The sequence below is a fragment of the Tenrec ecaudatus genome, chromosome 2 (genome assembly GCF_050624435.1).
Source record: "Tenrec ecaudatus isolate mTenEca1 chromosome 2, mTenEca1.hap1, whole genome shotgun sequence".
NCBI classification, from domain to species: Eukaryota; Metazoa; Chordata; class Mammalia; order Afrosoricida; family Tenrecidae; genus Tenrec; species Tenrec ecaudatus.
In genome coordinates, this window is record NC_134531.1 from 126,016,209 (window position 1) to 126,038,552 (window position 22,344).

The window sequence follows — 22,344 nt, forward strand, 5'->3', positions numbered from 1 at the left end:
GAGGTGGGTTCATCATTCAATCTAGAGCAGTTCTGATGATTAATTTTTAAATGTACACCAGGTATTTAAAAATAGTACAATTTTGAAGTGCATATTTGTACATATTTTTCCTATTTCTATAAATTCATGTATATATTCTTTTTGATATATACAGATAAAAAATGGGAAAAACAGAGGTCACTGTGAGTCTATTCCAACTCAAAGCAACCCTACAGGACCTCGTAGAACAACTTCCGTGGGTGTCTGAGGCCAGGAATCTCTGCAGGAGCAGAAAACTTCATCTCTCTCCCACAAAGCAGCTGGTAGCTTGGAACTGCTGGCCTTGCAGTTACCACCTCAACTCACAGCACAGTAGGCCACCAGGGCTCCTGGGGAGATATATATAGCTAGACAGTTTTCTTTAAAATATGAGATTATACTCCACATAGTATTTTATAGCTACCCATTTTACTTAATAATCTTGTCAAGAAGGCCTTTTCTAATGTCACTAGATGTCTGAATTGTATTATTATTTTACATAAATGCTATATATTTAAAATCATGATTGATTTACTCAGATCTTATTAGTGAGGATTTAGGTTGCTTACAGATTTTCACTACTGTAAATCACAAAATCCATTTAGGCACTTTTGATTGGTTCCTTAGGGAAATTTCTGAACTGTGAACCTAAAGATTGTGCCTATTTGTAAGGCTTTGGAACAATTATTGCGAGTCATCATTTTACAATATAGAAGTACACTCCTTTTCATAGTAGCCATGTATTAAAGGGTTTACATATTTCTTCCCCAGGCAGACAGTAGAACGTGTCACACTGCAGAACCAACTCCAACAGCTTCTAGAAGCCCAGAGATCAGAGGGCAAGTCACTCCCTTCTTCTCCCAGGTAATACCAGCAATGTTGATACCTCCAAAGCCATAAAGCCAAACTCACTGCATTGAGTCGATGATGGTGATATGTGTTGGGCTACTATTGCAAAGTCAGCGGTTCAAAACCACCAGCTGCTCGGCTGGAGAAAGCTGCGGCTTTCTGCTTCCGTAAAGATTCCCGTCTCTTCTCAGAAAGCCACAGAGGTGGGTCTAAACTCTCCTGCATGGTCACTGTGAGCTGGAATCCACTCGATAGCCATGAGTTTGGTCTTGGTTTTGGAAGAAATCATCTCTCATGCCCTTTTCCCTCTTTCCAGTTCTCCGTCTTCCCCAGCCTCCAGAACTTCCCAGTGGAAACCTCCTGACACGGACGATGAAGCCATAGCCAGAAGCCACCCAGGAGTGCAGGAGGGGATTCAGATTCTCGGAAGCCTTTCAGCGTCCAGCCGAGCTAGGACCAAGGCTAAAGATGAAGACTCTGATAAAATCCTACGCCAGTTATTGGGAAAAGAAATCTCAGAGAATGTCTGTACCCAAGAGAAGCTGTCCTTGGAATTCCAGGACGCTCAGGCATGCTCTAGAAATGCAAAAAAGACTCCCCCCGAGAAGAGAGAACTGAAGTTAGCCAGGCTGCGGCAGTTAATGCAGAGGTCCCTGAGTGAGTCAGACACCGACTCCAACCATTCCGAGGACCCCAAGACCACGCCTGTGAGAAAGGCTGACAGGCCCCGGCCACAGCCCCTTGTGGAGACTGCAGACAGTGCAGAAAGCTTACACCTGATGATCAAAAAGCACACCTTGGCTTCAGGACGCAGGTTTCCTTTTAGCATCAAGACTTCCAAATCTCTGGATGGCCATAGCCCTTCTCCCACCTCAGAGAGCAGTGAACCAGATTTGGAAACCCAGTACCCAGGTTCTGGGAATACTCCCCCAAACCAGTCCCCTGGAGACCCCACTCAGCCCAGCCCTGACAGCCCAGCTGCGCAGAAAGTTGCCACAAGCCCCAAGAGTGCCCTCAAGTCTCCATCTTCCAAGCGTCGCACCTCTCAGAACTTGAAACTGAGAGTTACCTTTGAGGAGCCTGTGGTGCAGATGGAGCAACCTAACCTTGAACTTCATGGGGAAAAGGACAAAGACAGGGGCAGGACGCCCCAGCGGACCTCCACCAACAGTGAATCAGGGGATCAATTGAAAAGGCCTTTTGGGACCTTTCGATCCATCATGGAAACACTCAGTGGCAACCAGAACAATAACAACAACTATCAGGCAGTCAGCCAGCTGAAGCTCTCCACGCCGCCCTTGACCTCACTGGGAAAGAAGACAGCAGAAGCCAAGGGAAGCTCCCTGAGCTTGTCTAGCAAAGGAAAGAATAAGGCAGTGAGTACACTTGGATGCTCTCTCTCTTCATTCCTTCAGATGTCTTATGCTCTAGATCCTAGCCTTGACATTGGTGCAGATAGCCCCAGAAAACTCCAAAGGGAGGCACGGGAAGCCAAATTCACGTTTCTAATGAGATATGTCATGGTACGGTGCACACCTTTTGTTCTTCTTTGGAAAAATGCTTTAGTAGAGAAACTTATTCATGAGAGATGATACTCTGGCTCCTCTATTTATCTGACTGGCTTGATCCCCCCGTAGTAGAGGCTCTGGATAAGGAGGCATTTCTGTACCATCAAAGCACCTGTCTTTATGAGAAAGGACCTTCTCTGGCACCCACTCTGCCTCAGGATGAGTATATTCTCTTCGTGTGATTGAATCATTTATCCTTATGCCCGATTAAAAAGCATGCAAATAGAAACTCCATTTCCAAAGCCGTAACCACTCCACTTCAGAATGACCTTTGAGTGAATATGCCATAGGGACCTCCACATTGGAATTTTAAAATTCAGGCTTCCAAGTGTTGATCAAAAACCTATAGAAATCTGAAGTGCTTGCCCAAACGCAGGGGATGGCAGCGGGTGCCGCGAGCTTCTTTTCATAATCACATTTATTGGAAACCCGTGCACTGGAATCTATGGCTTACATCCGTGCATGAGAACCACGGACAGCGTTGCAGGCAGTTTCCTGCCATCTAAAAGCAGATCACAGCCAAAATGGGAAACTCTCTATGTGGAATGGAGTGACCCACAATAGCCACTGGGCAATCTAGTTCAACCGCCGAGTGGAGACTCGGGACTCGCATGCTTGTTATTTTGCGACAAGGTTAAAATCCCATTACAGGAGGTTTAAAGACTTTCCGTTATACTAAACTCAACTTTCAATTAATGTCACCCTCATCTATTGCACACCAATTTTTTTTACCATGCACCGCAATGTCTGCCATGATTTGCCCTGTTACCAGGAACATTAGTGTATATTTTGTTTCTGCTAGAAATGGCACGCTTGTTCCCAGAATAGCATAGGTTAAATATACCAAAACGTATGTTTGCTGAATAAAATGTTTCCAATTAACTGAGCAGTTTTTCTCAGTAGTAAAACTCGAAGGGGCTCAATTATTTCCTGTGCCCCTTATGGCCTGGAGTAAGCTGGTGTACTCTAACCTGCCTCCCACATGGCATGCTCTGTGTGTACTGAGACCCGTGCCTGTGATGGGCTTATTGCATGATCTCAGATGACCTGAAACTGCACTTCTGGAGGAGACTGACAGCTGCGGCATCAGTCGTTCCTCTACCTGGCTGATTGGAGAGGCAGCTGCAGAACAATGCAGGCTATATGGTGCTAGGGGATGGGATATCCAGCTTTGCCACGGCCTTTGCTTGGAATGGTGTGCATTTTTAAATCATGCCTTACATCCAAATTATGGGCTTTTGATGGGGGTTGGCATGAAGAAAGAAGAATACATCTCTTCCCCCAAACAGCAGCAGGTGCAGGCTATTAACTAGGCCACAGGAAGGTAGCAAGTGCCTCATTGGGATGTGTGTGTGGGGCGGGGGGCCGGGGGCCTTCATCCAGCACCAAAGGGTAGAAGAACCTCCTCAGTTCTCAGAGTCCCTATGTTCTGTTGACTTTGGCTTTCAGCCTTTGTTGTCATGAGGTCAAGTGCCAAGCAAGTATTTAAATTAAATTTCCTGTCACATGTGGAATGAGTCAAGCTCAGATCAGAATCAGAACTTTGAACCAGAGCTGGGTTTGCTTCCGTTCCTGAATATAGGATAAAAACTCCCGGTGCTACCAACTTCTGACCTTGGGAAAAGCAAGGCCTGGTCAATTGGAAATGTCTCTAGCGTCTGAAGCCCATAGTACCAGTTAGTGATCAGTCTTATGAGCGTTCAGCAGCAAAGCAAGGGATTTTCTAAGACAAGGTGTTTATCATTCAAAGTGAATGGGCCATAGACAAGAAAGAGATAGGGTTGGTTTGGGAGGTCTCTAATGGCTGGGGAGTCTCTTTGAACAAAGTCCTCTAACAGCTCAGTTCTCCTCTTCAGAGAATATGCCCATTCTTGGGCAGTGCAAGACATGGGAAGCAGTGAAATGGAAGGAGTAGAGGGAGAGTCAGCGAGCGTCTCCTGACAGACTCAATGTTAGAAAAGTTAAACACCCAAGTGTATCTTACAGACTCTCACTTTGAAGTAATTTTCAAAAGAAAAAATGATACATGCCACTTGGGACTCTTTTCTTCCACATCCTTCAGAGAGTGTGCATGTCCGTGTGTGAGTATGGGTGTTATGGGTAGCAACCTTAGTTCACAGCACTGTGGTGCTGAGAAAGTCAGTCTCCACCCAGACTCCCCTCTGACCAAATTGAATCTGCTCCAGGTCGCCCGTCAGACTGGAAGGAAAGTAAATCTCTCTCATTTTAAGGATGTCCCTCAGGATCTCATTAACTCAGTATTTTGAAAGAAGAGCTGTGGAGAGTCCTTCTTTACTGACCACCAGTGATCTGCTTGGGTCAGACTCTCTGTTGCCTGAAAGCATGCATCTGGGCTGCTTCCAACAACACTTGGGCAAGGGCTGAGATTCTTACTTCTTGGGTATGAAAGGGATAAGAAAGAAGTCCCACTTCCTTTGCCAGACTCTGGGATAGGACCTCTTGTTTTATCTCCAACCTAGAATTCCCCTCTACCCCATTCACCGTGTCCATCTTTGATTGGGTATATTTTCCAGCACCTGGAAAATTCTTCTTTTGTCCCAAAACAGAAGCCACTAGAAAATCTAGAGGCAAGGAAACTCAAAAAGCTTGGCAAACTCTCTGGGAAGGGAAAGAGAATCCTTCTCATTTCTTCCAGGATCGTGCAGGAACTCGAGGCAAGATAGTCAACCCAGTAGATTCTCCTATCAGAAATAATCCTGCCTTTACAAGCCACGGAACAAAACTGAACAGTCTACGGTATTAGGATTACAGACATCTGAATTCAACATGATACTGTGGACCTACTTAGCCATCTGCTGAGAGGTTGCACTTTGCTGAATCAACGTAATCTTTCTTTCTGGAGGCTCAGTCTTAGAACCTAGCAGATGTGATTGCAGCAATAACTGCTTTAAAAACGCAAATCAGTGTATTTAAATAAGCATCATCATACTTCCCCTTCCCTAAATGGTCCGACTCCAGGCGGCCCTGTGGGCAGTACGATGGTGTCCTGCCTTCTTCTGTCCCAGCTTCTGCATAGTTAGTGTGCGGCCGCTGCATTATTTTGAGACCTTTCCAACCTCCTGAGAGGTGCCTCCTCCAGCACTACACAGCGCGATATTCACTTAGGATCCAAAGATCTTCACTGGCTCAGTTTTAGAATTCAACTGTAAAATCTTCCTACCTATTGCTGGAAGTTCTGCTGCAGGTGGCTACCATCGAGTATCCCTGGTGGTAACAAGAGTCACCACACTTACCATATCATATCATAGCACATCACATCATACCATAGCATATCATATCACATCCTATAACAGATCAGTTAGCAACACACAAGCCACTCTGCATGGTACACTGGCAGCTGACAGGGGACCCCTACTTTCAGGGTTTTCGTTTGGCAAGTTCTCTGTCTTGATTCTTTCCCGCTCGAGAAGACTCAGGGGATTTCCTAGCTGTAGTGTAATCCTGAGAAGTAGCTGATGTTTGATTCACTCATAATCATACAAAGGGAGAGAGAACTTGGCTTGGCTCACTCATTCAGTAGAGCAAAGACAGGGCTTTCCTAGCACAAACAAACGTTCCTCATAGAAATGAAGCCTAGAGGAGGAGTATGAGCAGAAAGAACACCCATTTACTCTAGCACCTGCTTCATTTTGCCTGCGAGATCCCACTGCAAGGAAAGGGACCCAAGTGGTCATCTCTGAGTGATCCCTTCAAATCTTGCCCCAAGAATTTGCTTGAAGGTCAAACGACACCTGTCAGAGAGCAGAGATTCCCCACAACATTGGTACAGTGGCAAGCCATCATCTGGGTTGGATTTGCCCGAGATATCACAGCCACTTAATGGCCCCATATCAGTAGAGCGCTGGGAAAAGTGGGGTAACAAACACTAGATCCAGGGATACGCTAGACAGTGGTTCTCAACCTGTGGGGCGTGACCCCCTTGGGGAGTCCAACAATCCTTTCACAGGGGCTGCCCTATTCATAACAATAGCAAAATTGCAGTTATGAAGTAGCAACGAAAATTATTTTATGGTTGGGGGGGTCACCACAACATGAGGAACTGTATTGTCACGGCATTAGGAAGGTTGAGAGCCAGTGCACTACATCCTCATTTTAATTCCCAAGAATTTATTTTCCTATAAAGGGGAAAATAAGCCCCCGATGCTGCTGCCCTTTTTTGATTCTGACTCCTAGTTCTCCTACAGGAAAAATAGGGCCAATGAGCATCACACTTAAAGGATGTCAGCTCTGTCAGGAGGTTCTGTTTGCTATTTACTTTTCTAAATTGGTCACCGCTTGATAGCAAAGAAACTAAATTTCTTTCCAATGCCCTTTTAAAATTAGATCCAACTCTCTTATTTCCGCAGCCATCCCAGCGTGTTTCAACTGCAGAGGATGACTTTGTTTATAGCAAGTAGATTTATCCTTACTTTTTTTCTTGTAAAAGACAAGTTGGTGTTGAGTTATTACAACTCCAAGAGAATGTTTGCAATTGCTTGTCTTTAAGTGCCAAGGAAATAGTCACTTCCCACTCTTTCTGTCTGTCTGAAATCTGTAGCACGTGGCGTGCATGTTCACCCCGGTGACCGACAGACAAGCAGAGAGCATGGACCTCCCCGGTCCCCATGCCATGCCCTGCCCAGCCACCGGGCACCATCGCCTGAAGGGTCACCACTGGTCCCAGCACTAGCACTAGCGTAGACTCGCTACAAAAAGAGGTTTCCACAGAGAAGAATGATGGTTGCCACGGAAGCAAGGAGGAAGAAGAGAAAGTCACTAACTAGACAGCAGGCACATGTTAATTCGGTGAAGGGACCGACAATAGAAATTATGAGTGGATGTATGCTTGCTTGATATTTTTCCACTCGAAACAAATGTGTGTGTGTCTGTATATATTTTTAATGTACAGGCTTGACGTAGTGCTTGCTCACTGGACTGCTATCTGCAGGAGCAGCCGTTCCCAAGCACCGGAAGCTCCAGGGGGGAAGACACGGCTTTCTGCTCCCATGGACAGTTCCAGTCTCGGAAACTCACAGGAGCAGTTCCACCCTGCCTTAGAGGGTCACTGGAATGATGGTTCTAAATAGAGGCACATAATCATATTTTAACACTGACTTCGTGTTTGGGCCTTTAGAATGCCAGCTCAAGTTTTCATCTGTGTTCCTTGGAAGGGTTGTCCAAGTGATACTTATATGATTATTCGGTCATAAAGCATGCTCCCAGGCTCTCTGGGTATGTGTTGATTGCCCATTCCTAGAGTGGATCTTACCAATGGAACATTCCTGAAACTTGTGTGAAAGCACTAAATATTAAAAAGATATTTAGTCAAGCTGTTGGTATTTGTTACTATAGACACTAGTTTCTTCTCAAAAATGATCCTTTTAAGTGGTACACCCTGACCTGGAGTGTGTTTTGTTAGTAATTCCATTTCTGATATCTGGGCCAAAGAGCAGGGATTCAGAGACGTCAGCCAGGTAGCTGAGGGTGACTGCGCTGCTCCAGGAACGCCTGGAGCCGAGGTGCCCTCTTTCCGCGCCGTCTTCCTTGTTTCCCGGGCTCCTCGGTCCCCACCTAAAAGGTAACCATGTATGTCATACTGCGGCGTGGAGCTTCTGTTTGAGGGGTAAAGCAAGCACCCGTCTTTCACCTCTCAGCCACACAGTAGGCAGACCTGTGAAGTGAACAGCGGCACCCACGATGAATGTGCTTTGCAGAACATTCAACGTGCAAGGCCCCAAAGGGCAGCATTTGCCCACAAGTAAAATTTAGAAGGCAGAGAGAGGCAGGAGAGCCCTTGAAGATACCTAAAGGAAGTGGCAGTTTCTTCGTTGAAGCAGGCTATACTTTTGGCTTGCTGTTGTGTGCTGCATAGTAGAATTATAAGTGAATTATCTGTTAGCAAGCTACAATTGCATGTATAGAAAAATGCCCATGTTGTGGGCACTGTTTAAAATAATCAGATCCATTCAGTATCCAAGCACAATTTAGCATACTTTATAAAGCTTGGCAAAGTTCCCCAGAGTAATGAAAGAAAGATTCACAGTTGGGATTTGCTTTCATAAGTTTCTTACACCCATGGGAGAAAGGAGGAAGCCGATCCAGCGCCTACAGACAGTGAGACACGGTTTAGTAATGAACTGAAATGAAGACGAGGCTGCTGGAGCCTCCATTGTAAAGCTCTGCGCTGGCAAGCCAGCAGGTGAAGATCTGGGCCACGGGACCTCCTGTGGCTTTCCCGGCGGAGGCTGCACAGCGATCCCTGCCTTGGAAACAGTGACCCCACCGGAAATACTCCTCCAAACTGTAATCATATGCTAAGGACACGGTCTGTGGTGGCAGAGCGGTTACACGTTACGCTGCTAACAGCAAAGTCAGCGTTTCAAAGCCACCAGCTGCTCCCAGGGAGAAAGACAAGGCACTCTGCTCCGGTAAGAAGTATCAGAAACCCACAGGGGCAGTTCTATGCCCCATAGGTTGGTTGCTATGAGTCAGAATCAAGACTATGGCTGTGAGTTTGGAGTTTGGAGAAGAAAACTTTTAAAACTTCTCCCGCCTCGGTCTCTTCTCACTCCAATAATCTAGTTTTTCGTGTGTAGCCCTAACCACACCCATTGCCTTTGCGTCCATTGCAAGCGCTAGATCTAGAGGACACGGGGGAGCTGCCCTATGGAGTCTGAAGGGAAGCCATCTTCATGGGAGCACACTCCAGCATCTTTCTCCAGCAGGGCAGCCCCTCCGCTCCAGCCACTCACCTTTTGACTGAGTGCGGAGCCAGCAGGGCTCCTTCATAACCCCAACAGCTGTATAATCTACAAAATCGTCTGTTCTCTTTTCTCAGGCTAGGTCTATGGAGTAGCATGTTAAAAACAAGAACACAACACTCACTACCAAGGAGTCAGTGCTGACTTACAGTGACCCCCTGTGGGTTCCTGAGACTGCAACTGTTTACAGGAGTAGAAAGCCCAGTCTCTCTCCTGAACAGCTGCTGGTGGATTCAAACTGCCAACTATGTGGATGGCAACCCAAGGCAAAATTACTAATGTAACATGTGAGTTGAGGCTTAAAAGCTCCAAACGGAGGCTTTTTCCCGGAGGTCTTCCAGGAACCTCCATGCAGCATGGCTGCTTCTTCCCCAGCCATTTTCTCTGCTCCTCTTCTCAGCCTCATGTAAAGACTGTGCTCGCGAGCGTGTTGACGATTCTACTGGCGTCAAAGACAGTGGAGAGTTAAATGCTATTTCTAGACCCTTTTATTCGTTATAACAGCATCTCCAGCTCTAAGCCATGTATTTTGGGGTGTCAGAATGAACCGGGGTCTCTACCCCAAACTCAAAAAAACCAGACCCACTGCCATTGAGTCACTTTTGACTCGAATCAGCCCTACAGGACAGAGTATACCTGCCCCTGTGGGTTTCTAAGACTGTCATTTTTTTTTTAAAGAATCAGTTTCATTGCCATTTTGTCTATATACTTTATAATTCAATCGCTCGATCACATCAAGAAGAGTTGTACGATCATTACCCCGATCGATTGTAGAACATTTTCTTCTTCCTGTACTCAGTGTAAGTATTTACTTTTGTCCTCTGGCAAAAAATAGACAACAAAACGTTCTCCAATTCAGCAACATGTATAATTCAATGTCATTGATTATACTCTTCATGTTGTGTGACCATTATTGGTCTCTTTTTTCAAAATTGTTTCACTACCATTAACAAACTCAATGCCCCCTAAGCAAAAATGTTTCCTCCTTCATTCGTGGTACCCATTAGACAATGTTGGTTTCTTTCATTCGTGGCTTTCTTGATATCAAATTCACCTGCCCTACACTTCTATAGTTTTGGAAAGAGTTGTATACACCTCATCACCATCATTTCTTGTGCTCGTTCCTCGCTCCCACATTCAGACGGCAGCAAACTTTCATGGGAGTAAAAAGTCTCATCTTTCTCCCTCAGAGCAGTTGGTGGGTTCAAAACTGCTGACCTCGCAGTTAGCAGCTCAATTCAGGACTCCTTGTTCACCCAGCGTTAACCAAATGCAAAGTTTTTGGGGCACAGTCCCCATAAGCCTGCCTTCATTTCTGACACTATGTGGAAGTTCAGAGGGTTCTCAAAGCCACTCTGGTTCAATAATTTCTAGAAAGACTCACAGATGTATTGAAAGTTATTAAACTCAACGATTGTAGTTTATTACAGAGAAAGGCAACAGAACAAATAAAAGCAGAGATAAATACATAGAGCCATCTGGAATAATTCCTAATTTGAAGTTTTTATTGTCCTCTCCTGTGAGTCAGGACTTGTTGCCCTAACATGTACTGATGCACACAGTGTCATCACACAGGGAAGCCCCTTGAGCTTTCATGTCCAAAATTGTTATTGAGGCTTCGTCACATAGGATGATTGATTGCCCACGTGGCTGAACTCAGTCTTCACGTTGACTCATAACATGTGACCCCCAAGTCCCTACCCTAAACCATAGTGATTAGCCTTTTTTTTCAATCATTTTATTGGGGGCTCATACAACTCTTATCACAATCAATACATACATCCATTGTGTCAAGCAAATTTGTACACTTGTTGCCATCATCATTCTCAAAACATTTTCTTTCTACTTGAATCCTTGATATCAGCTCCTCATTTTGCCCCTCCCTCCCCTCCCTTCTTCATGAACCATTGATAACTTATAAATTATTATTTTATTTCAGTCTTATACTGTCCAATATCTCCCTTCACCCACTTTTCTGTTGTCCGTCCCCCAGGGAGGGGGTTATATGTAGATCACTGTGATTGGCTCTCCCTTTCTCCCCCAACTTTCCTTGACCCTCCTGGTATTGCTACTCTCATTACTAGTCCTGAAGGTTTTCTCTGTCCTGGATTCCCTGTGTTTCCAGCTCTTATATGTACCAGTGTATATCCACTGGTCCAACCAGATTTGTATGATAGAATTGGGATCATGATAGTGGGGGGAGAAAGCATTAAAGAACTAGAGAAAAGTTGTATGTTTCATCAGTGCTATACTGCACCCTGGCTGGCTAGTCTCCTTCCTACAACTCTTCTGTAAGGAATGTCCAGTTACCTACAGATGGGCTTTGGTTCTCCACTCTACACTCCCCCTCATTCACAATGATATGATTTTTTTTTTTCGTCTTTGATTCCTGATACTTGATTACACAGTCTGGTGTGCTTCTTCCATGTGGACTTATTTGCTTCTCAGCTAGATGGCCACTTGTTTATCTTCAAGCCTTTAAAACTCTAGATGCTATATCTTTTAAAGCCAGGCACCATCAGCTTTATCCACCACATTTGCTTGTGCACCTACTTTGTCTTCAGCAATTGTGTCAGGAAAGTGAGCATCATGGAATGCCAACTTAATAGAATAAAGTGTTCTTGCATTGAGGGAGTACTTCAGTCAAGGCCCAATGCATGATTAGTCTTTCTGGCCTCTTCAGCCTAGATCCTAAGACTATGGACTGGGCCTGCCAGATGCTCTCGACACCTCTATCAGATAGAGAATACCTCCCAGAGGCCAGTGAAAGTCTTTATTGTATACTCACACCCCTCAGAGGCAGCATAGCCAATTGAGGAGGGAAAGAGACTGCCATTAAAGCATGATGAAGTACCATGAAAGGTACTGAGAGCTTCAGGAGAGCAGTGCCTCTCAGTGGAATTTGATGATAGCACTGTTGTACCTCCGGGTCTGGCTTGTGGCAGAGTTTCATAAATACCTAGAGATGGGGAGTGGTAGAAAGGAGAAACATAAGAAAACCTAAAGGACCAAACCCGTCCGTACCCTAACCACACGGGAGAGCTCATTCTGAAATCTTCCATCTGTAACATGATTCAGTGTGGGTTCTCTTCAAGTCCAACTGGTCCTACTCTGAAGCAGAATTCCACTACTCAGTAAAAGGATTGTATCATCTCAGTAGAGCTCTGGAGGAGCACAGGACAGTATCCCACTTTGGTTACCAGTGGAAATGGTGAGCATGCCTGTGAACCATTTTAGACTAATCCTCTACGCTGCTGTCTGCTCTTCACGGACTGTGGAAAGATGGAATCTATGCCTAACGTAGTCAGCAAGTTAGACCGCCTGAGGAACTGTTATTTAAAATTAAGCCTTTGCCCTTTCCAATTTTGGTCACTCAGAATGTGATTTCATATCCAAAAATGAAATGTAGGAGAGCAGTCCACTAGCTGAATCATTCGTGAACGATTTCCCCAACACTTTGGTCCTCCAGCATCTGGGCAGTTCGAGACTGGCTGAGGAAGGGCTCCAAATGGCCTGCATCCTATTGCTATGATTTGTTTAAATGCCTCAAGTTAGCATTATACCCGATATCGACACATCCTAAACATGCGTGACTGGATCCTGCAGAGAGATAATTCTTTCAAGTGTTTTAAACTGCAGTTGTTAAAGGCCACACCCGATGTTAAATACCTCATGAGAGCCAGATAACCCATCAAACACTGAACAATGTTATCATTAGACCTGGCCATTCTTTTAAAATATTTTATTTTTTTCAAATGCAGGCACATTTTCTGGTAGGATTACAACAAAAAAATTTGGCTGCGCCTGCTTCAAACTACCCTTTGCCCTCCACCCACTAACTGTCCTTTAAGAGCCACTCGCTTTGCCGTCAGGTGTTTTTCTTATTATTCTGCATTTGTAAATAGCATCTGCTCATATAATTTCAGTTTTCATTATTTTCTCTGTTGCCTATTAGCATCCTACTAAAGAAGATGAAAATAACATTAGCTAGCACTTGCAAAGCACGTGCAATGTACCAGAGAATGTTCCAGGTGCTTATACATATTAAATGTTTGAATATTCACAATAGTCCTATGTTGTAGATACTGCTACTACTACAATTTTGCAGATTGGCAATTGACACACAAAGAGGTTTTTATCTTATCCAAGTTTACACAGTAGTATTATATATTAACTATAGAGCCATGATTTAATTTCAGGCTGTCTGGTTCCAAACTCCAAAATATACTTACTAATGATCCAGAGGAACCCAGGTGGTGCTGTCTAGTAAGTGTTTGATGTTAACCACACAGTCAACTGTTCAAATCCACCAGTCACTAAAGGGAAAAGGGGAAGTGATCTGCTCCCATAAAGATTTACCCCCTCAGAGTCCCTGAGGAGGAATCAAATCAATGGCAATGGCTTTTGGTAACAATGACCCAAATTGGTCTAGTTCTATTTTAACTCCCCAAAGCCATAACCCCCCCGCCCCCAACATATTCTACAAATATAGCTCTATCACTCTGGGTTTAAGTTATTACTCATCGTTTGCTATTAAGTCTGTGGCGGTATTAATCTCAGCTGATTCCTCTGGTATATTACACGCATATTATATTTTCATATGGCGTTGCTTTCCTTGGGAATGCTCATTTGACCTACTTGTAATTCACTTCTAAGTGCTCTGCTGCATCAAGAAGGCATCTTTGAGTGCATCCCGTTGCATGCAGTACCTCACCTCTGTTCACGGTGGTCATGGAGACACCATCTCTTCTGTCACCGCTGGACTGTTGCTTTCAAGTGCTGCTGCATCGCTACCATCCCGGAGTTTCCCGTCCACATAGCGCTGCGACTTCTGCCTTTTCCGTTCTCCTGCTCCTTGTTTTGGCAAACACGCCTTCCTATCCTCACTCACTCACTCACTCACTGCCTAGAGTCGATGCTGACTCAGAGCAATTCTATAGGACAGGGTAGAACTGCCTCTGTGAGTTTGCGAGACTCTAACTCTAGAGTATGACGTCCCATCTTTCTCCCAAAGAGCGGCTAATGGTTTTGAACTGCCAACTGGAGGATCGCAGTCCAACTCGTAACCATTACCCACCAGAGATCCTCTACAACATGGCCAAGGAGTCAATGCCAGCTCATAGCAGCCCTATAGCAACCACATAGGACAGGGTAGAACTACGGGCTGCTGGCACGGTAACTGTTTACGGGAGTAGGAGGCACCATCTTTGTCACTTGGAGCTGCTGGGGGTTTTGAACTGTTGACATAGTTGATAGCAACCCAAAGTGCAACCACCATGCCACCAGGCCTCCTAGGAAGGTAAATACATGCTAGAAATTTTGAGACTCTTCATGTTTGCAAATATTTTCAATTGTCCCTTACATTGGTTTGGGAGTTGTTGGCCAGCTGGGTAGGAAATTCTAGGTGAATAATTATTTCGCCTCAAAACCTTGAGTGCATTGTTTCCATTTCTCCTTGACTTTAGTGGGTCCATTGAGAACCCCCATGCCACCCCGATTGCTTACACCTTGGAAGCTTTATGATTTATTATTCCCAGTACTTGTTTTTTATTATTCTATGCCATGATGTAGGCCTTCATTCCTGTTGACTTTTCAAATTTGAAAACCTATGAGCTTTAATTTGTGGAAAGATATTAGGCAATTCTTTGGGAAAAAATTCTACCCACCAATGTCTCTGTTCACTCTTCCAATAAAGTCTATCATTCTGATGTGGGACCTACTGAGTTCCATCACAAGATTTTCCAACTTTTCTTCTCTTTTCACCAATGCTTTGCCTTTTTGAGTTCTACTTTCTGTGATACCTACTGACCCTAACCCTCCAAATTGAATTACTTGCCCTGATATAGCAGTACCTATTTCCCAAAGGACTTTGTTACTTTTCCCTTTGTTTATTTTATACTGTTATATATTAAAGTACTATTATTTAAAGTTTTACAATAAAAAGTACAAAAACTTTGACTTTTCCTTAAAATGAAAAACAAGGTGACATAACACTACTCAATAGCTTTACTTCTTACTGTTCACCCGACATATTGGAAGCCTTTATGCCATTGGACAAAGAGGATTTCTTCATTCTTCTTCATAGTTGCATATTATTTTGTTGTACAGATGTAATACCCTTAATCCATTTTTCATTTTATTGACCTTCTGGTCTTTTCTATTACTGATTTCTAATAATTGTATTTTATGAAGATTTACCCTTTATAATATGAATGTCAAGCCTTTTGTCAGTGTTTATTTTGCGGTATAACTGTTTGGTGTTCTTATCACCTCCACATCTCTAATCTCTTTGATGTCCTTTTCTGTTTCTCTGAAAGGTCTCTGCCTCAGAGTAGAGCATCCCTCAAATGTCTCATAACCCCGACCCTCTTCATGTTTGAAAAGCAAGGCACGACAGCTGAATGGAACCTCTGGCTATCTGAGTCTTACTGACTGGGAGGCTTTATTTAACATGGTCGGTTGAGAGTTAGGCTTTTTGCTGACTAACAGACACACACCAAGTGTATTTGTAGGTCTTTTCTCTGAAGCCCATCAATTCCTCAAGATGGAACTTCTGTAAACTTGGTTGAGTGTGAGACTCAGACCAAAGAGAGTGTAGCAGTTCTGTTCCAGAGGTATGTTTTCACTTGATCCTAGGTGACCAGATGTGCCGCTTTGGGCGGGACTGTCCCGGATTTTTAAGAATCTGTCCCACATCCCGCGGCATTTTTAAAAAGTCCCAATTTGGGGAAAGAATGCACGACAAGCTAGGGAACGGCGGGAGAACGGGAAGGGAACATGCATAATACATAACGCCATTCAAACAGCTGCTGATCTGTTGCCCATAGAGGTGGGAAATGTTGTTATTAAAATATACATTTCTATATATACACTGTGTGCATTGAAATGCTTAAAGAATTTTGTGAAACTGCAGAAGTCGAATATCAGAAAATACTTGGATACAGTAAAACGCGCGGGTTAGCTCTTTTGCCAGCTGTCAAAAGAATTTTGAAAATATACGATCCTTTGCAATCCTACTTGCTATCACAGGATAAATGTCCTAGAATTTTAGAAGAGTTTTTTTGGAAAAGAATCTTCAAAAATTTGGCTAGAGTTTGTACACAATCAAGCAGCTCTTTTTCAAGATATTATAAAACTTATTGAAGGTGACAAAATTTCAGTAATCGAAGTAGCAAATGAAGCTAATAATTTAAAATTTCAGTGTCAAGAGCTGTTAGAAAATAATTTTCTTCCAATAACTATCCATAATAGTATAAGACAGCTAGAAGAACAAGATGCAATAAATCGTGCAGATATCATGAATCACGTTAAAAAGTTCTATAGCAACTGCATAGATTATTTAGAAGAGTGGACGGTACATTACAATGATATTGAACATTTTCATTGGGTTACATTAAAACAAGAACTTCATTGGAATGAAGTGCAAAAATCATTCAATCATATTACTGAAATTTTCCCATATAATAATATTATCGAAAATTATTTTAATGAGATATCATTATTGAAATATGTATTGATAAGGAAAAGGTTACATCTTGGGCATCAGCAAAAATCACAATAAAGAACAAATAGAAATATTTCATCATTTTGAAACAAACCATGTTCTATACAATAATGCACTAAAAATTGTGGAATACGCGCTGTCCTTACCAGGAACTAATGCTGCGACTGAACACTTTTTTTCTACGGTAAATAAAGTGTGGACATCAGAAAAATCACAATTAAGTGTTGAGACTTTGAAAGCCATTTTTTGTGTGAAATATAATTTAACAAATTTTGTGAAAAATTCCATGACCTTTTAAACAACAGCAATCTACTAAAAAAAAATTCACTCAAATGAAAAATATGCCACAATAAAATAATACTATACATAATTCTAATGTATTATATTTGGAAATTGTACCTATGTTGAAATTAAAAAATATATATTACAATACTATTTTTGTGTTCTATGAAAATTTTTATTGCTCCATATAGACCAAATTTTTAATCAAGAACCCCACCCCCACCCCCGGTCAATGGTGTCCCGCTTTACCAATGTTAAAATCTGGTCACTACCGGCTTCAGCTGAATCCAGTGTCTCTGGTTCACTGCTTACAGAGAGTAACCTCCAGTCTTCTTCACACCTGGGAAGGGAAGTCTGGCTACATTAGTCAGGGAGTCGATCTGGAATACAAATTGCTACTTCTAGTGTTGTTTTTTCAAAGAGCCTTCCTATGTTCAGCATGCACCCAGAACCCACTGTTACCCTCAAAGTGCACAGTACTTCTGATTCACAGGTCCGGCAGTGCAAATCAGTGTGTTGGGTGCCCTGACAGTAGGCTGAGATTTCTGCTTGTTTCTGCTCTCCTAAATCAGTTCCACATGGCCATTCACCTTCCAGTTCCTGAAATGTTATTAGCATTTCATCCTTTGTCCGTTCCTCTCCCGTTTCCATCATTTATGTAAGTTTATGCTTTATGCCTTTGCCTTCAGCTTTCATTTTAGTGCTGTTTTTTCCAAGAAAGAGGTGTTAAATGTGTTGTGCATTCAATCCACTGTTGCATTGGAAGTCCCTAGAATGTCTTTTGACCAACCAAGGTTTCCTGTTTCTTACTTTCTGCCCTGTCCCTTTCTTTCCTGTGGACAGTACTCTAAAGATCAATTCAGAAGGACAAAGAGAAACAAGAATGAATGACATCATTCCGACAGTGAAGATCATCCAATAGTGGCTAGACATTGAAATAAACTACATGCGATTTATTGCACTCCCACTCACACATGCTGTTCTCCTCGTCTGAATGTGTCCTCATGCTCATGAATGCCATGACCAGAAGCCGTATTGGTTTTCTCTAGTGTCATACCAAGAAAGAATTTAGTAGTAAGCTTACTTATTTTCAATGGATAGGCCTCTTGGGATAATTTTGCCTACAAAGTGAAGCTAATCTCACATGAAAAGAAATGTACTGGCCCAGAGGAATCTTCTTTGTGAGAAGATAAAATTATTCTAAGAGGAGTTTTGTACTCCTTTTCATAGATAGCAACTATTAAGGGGAAAGCATTTCTTTTGCCAAGATTCTTATTAATTTATCTACTCATTGTCTCATAGCCAGTAATCACACACCTAAAATATTCTCCTTTAATTTTTTTATTATTAGCTAGGATTTTGTACATATAACATATCATTGCATATTACAATCATGTCTTAAACTTTTAAGACTCAAGTTTATTGAGCAATAAAAAGTTTCACCACTATGTCTATATGGATTCAGTACTTGGATTTCACCACTAAATCCATGTAAATACAACTTACATATCTCTTGCTATCACTCAGCTCTACATTCCGTCTAGTCTGACTCTGATAAATTTTGCTTAATGTTAAAAATGTACGGAGTTCAAGCAATAAGACGGGGAAATTTCTTCCAGAACCTAACGAAGAAGTGCTCATTTGATACGTGTTATTATATGATCATTGTTTTATTTCTTAAGTGGTTTATATAAAAAGAAAATAATTTGCCTGATGGAATGGAGTATACTTTATTGTGGTTTGCATGAGGATACTTTCCAGGTTCGATGAGCTGTTTAGTGGTGTTGTCTTGTAACTTGACCGTAGTTTTATCTAATTTGGCTTTGCGGTCTCTCTTCCTAGGCATAACGGCATCAATAGAAAACCGAAGAAGCCCTGCAGCGTTAAGCAGATTGCTGAGCCAGAATCAAAAGGAATCTTCCTGTAAATGGATTTTTTATTAGCTTTCACTGCTGCCTTCTGGGCCTAGTGGAAGCGTCTTGGACTACATTTTATGACAAGAACCATGAGAACAGAGCCTCACCAGCAGAAGGACAGAATATCAGGATGCCTTAAATTTATACTGGTAGACAATGTTAAAAACCACAGTTTAGGTGATATCAGTGTATATAACTTGTTTTTTAAAAGAGATGCTGTTTGAAAGCATGATTGGACAAATGTATGTTTTCAAGGTTGCGTTATACAGCTGACTCACAGAACACCAACAGGCCACCGCTGTGCCCTTTTGTATTTCATCAGTTGCATGAGTACTGTCGTTGAACTTCACTTTCCCCACAATATGGGCAATTTTGGCTATGTCCCTCAATGAGACCAAGTCAGTGATGTTGTTTTCTGTCAAAAGTGTTTTTTTTCTGTCATTTCTACTTTTTGTATAAAGGAAATAAAACGGTGTTAACAGCTACCTATAATCTTAGGGCACCTACTTTCTAATAAATTTGTGATGTTCTGATTTCTAAGGGACTTTGAGAGTATTTTGATAGCTTATATTTTATTTCGGGAATAAACTGCCCAGTTTAGCTGTTTCCCCATTGGGGTCAAATAAAACATTCTCGTTTTCATGAAGTGCTAAAGAACCAGGCGAGTGTATAAAGTGAGGCGACCCCTGCTGCCTTCTCAAATTGCAGCATTGACATGGGAAAATGCCAATGACAAGCAAGGATTTATTCCCTTCTTAGGTCACTTTCTTTGCTTCGGAGGCCTAATCCCTTTAGGAGACAGTGTGGAGCCAGAGTTCATAGCAGTCCTACTGTTGAGGCAGCTCCTTCAACCCACGTAACAGTGAGTTCCAGAAGGTTGCTTCCAATCATGTGAAAATATACTTCTGTTGAAACTTCAAGAGTTTTATCTTCAAAGTGCTGGCATGACCTATAAGAGGTCTGTCAAGTTTTAGTTTGAAAGTAGAATGTATTCTTACCAGTAGGAGGGAACCCTGGATGCTGTTAGCAGTGTTTAGCCATGATTCTGGTGCAAACATGAGCCACTCTGAATCCGAGTAGGCAAATACTCTGAACTACTGAATTAGCAGCTAATCTTGCGAGCTTAATGAGATTCCAGGTTTAGAATAAAGTGCTGATATTTTAGTGCCTCTTATAGACCGTGTATTACTACACTTAATTTTTACAGATTAAAAAAAATTAGACCTCAGCAAGGTTAAGGCCTGTGTTCAAGGAAACACTAATATATAGAAGGATTTTGTTTGAGTACAAGTTGGCTTATTACCCCTATGATCCGAGCCCTGGATAGCACAGAGGAAACCTGAGGTCCAAGTTGGCTCTGCTTATGGAGAATGCATTAGTTTCAGGCTGGAGACTTATCTCCTTGAGAAATCCAGAAAATGGGAGACTGTCGACAAACAGAGTCACTGGTAGTGTAGATCAGTAATACACTCCGCTACTAACTAAAAGGTTCAAGTCCACTCAGAGATGTCGTCTGAGATCAGCCTGGTGACCTGTATCCACAAGCTCACATGCTATCAGGCTGAGACCAGTCCCTGGAGAAGGACGTCACGCTCGGTAAAGTGGAGGGGCCGTGACAAAGAGGAAGGCCCTCGGCAAGATGGACGGACACAGTGGTTGCGACAATGGGCTCAAACCCAGGAACAACGGTGAGGATGGGGTAGAGCCCAGGCAGTGTTGTACATGGAGATGCTCTGATCTGCACCGTCTCAATGGTACCTGACAACAACAGTCGCCCATGAAAGCCCTGCCCAGAATAGTTAGACTTTCACACTCGTGGGTCACCCTAAGTGCAAAATGACTCAATGGCAACTGGTTTAATGGTTTGCCCACAAGCATATCCAGCTGGGTCGGGGAGGGTCCTTCCAACCAACTGACAGAGCAGTACATCTAATAATCCCAGCCAGCAGCTCCCTGTTCTTGTTGGGACCCGTGGGTTGATCTTGTGGCTGGCTCTGCCTTTCTCAGATGAGTGGCCTGACTCTGCTTGGAGCCTCGGGTTTCATCTGCCATTCCCTAGTCTTCCTGCTTGATGCTCTGTGCTGTTGCCTGAAATTGTAGGACAGAAGAGGTGATAAGCACGTGTGAAATGTAGATTCATATTTTCTGCTTGACACCGAAATCAAAGTGGCACTGGAATCAACTGATCCGGCCTTTGGGGCTTAATCTTCTAAGGGAGCCTGTGAAGGAAGGGGACCTAGAATGAGCTCTCAGCCCCCCGAAGGGCTCAGTGTTGTCTTCGGACTGTGTTTTAACTTGAAATGAAAGACATTCTATGAAAATTTAATGGCCAGACACTGAGTTCTGAAGTAATTACAGTGGAGAAGATTTTAGGAGTTTGAAAGAAAAGATGCTGCTTTGACCAGGACAGCACTGGCAACGCCCTGTCTTCATGAAATGAGCATCTCAGGTTCAGATGCATCTGAAGCAAGTCTAGAGAGCAATGATAAAATAGGTGACACGAGAACGTTGAGCAGACTCTGATCAGCCAGACTGCAGGACAGAACATTCTGGGTTTAATAGTCTCACTAGGACACTGGAAAAAAAAACTGACCCTAAACCGTCCATGTCTTTGCTGTCCAAATTCTTCTAAGAGAAAAATGATAGTGGAAATCATGTTTCTCTGACAACATTGTTAATTTTTAAATGGGAAGGAGCAAAAAGGTTTATTTCTATACGGAAATCAAGGCACATTAACATGTTCAAGAAAATCTGTGTTTCTTCTTAGTAAGCAGAGCCTGGGTTCCCTGCCCAACTCCCTCCCTTTGGGCCAGTAAAATGAGCAGAGCTCTATCTGCATGCCTAATTACACACAGCAGAGCAGGAAACTGCTCCACTGTAAAAAAAAACCACCATCACAGCATCTGTCAACATCTTATAAAGGCTGGCATCTTTTATGTCACCAAAGGGACTTGTATAGCCAGAGTTCAGCACATCTAATTAAGAACATTTCTTAGAAAAGATAACAAAGAGACCAAACCTTCACCACTCTGAAAGGTTTGAATTCTCATTATTTACTCTCATTAAACATTGGCATCAAGTGTTCTTGGCGTAGCTCGTTACAAACAGAGCGCCAGTTCAAGCCCACCAACCACCGTGTTAGAGAAAGATGAGGCTTTCTCCTCTCCTGAGCATGGACTCCATGGCAGTGAGCGAGCAAGATTTTGATTCCTGGAAACCCTGGGAAGCTGCTCTCCTCTGTGTTACAGGGTCACTGTGAGTTAGAACGGACTTGCTGGCAATGGGTTTTTAGATATCACGACTGTGACTCTAGTCAGAGAGTTCTAGTTGCACACCAGTGGAAATGAGACCCTCAAAGGGGAGTTTCCAGAAAGATGCTGAGTTATTGTTTTTCTCAAACCAAACATACAGAAGCAACACCCTAGACAGGAAAGGTTATAGAAAAA

General features: G+C 43.0%; 1 protein-coding gene across 1 annotated transcript in view; it reads left to right on the forward strand.

Annotated features, from left to right (window-relative positions):
- The window catches only part of SNCAIP (synuclein alpha interacting protein), a 115,391-nt gene extending 95,997 nt beyond the window's left edge, over positions 1-19,394 (forward strand). The window contains exons 9-11 of the mRNA XM_075543093.1: positions 790-882; positions 1,184-2,243; positions 18,825-19,394. Coding sequence (XP_075399208.1) covers positions 790-882; positions 1,184-2,243; positions 18,825-18,830 — 1,159 coding nt within the window. The 3' untranslated portion in view covers positions 18,831-19,394. The remainder of the gene's footprint in view (positions 1-789; positions 883-1,183; positions 2,244-18,824) is intronic.
- Positions 19,395-22,344: the final 2,950 nt, after the last annotated feature.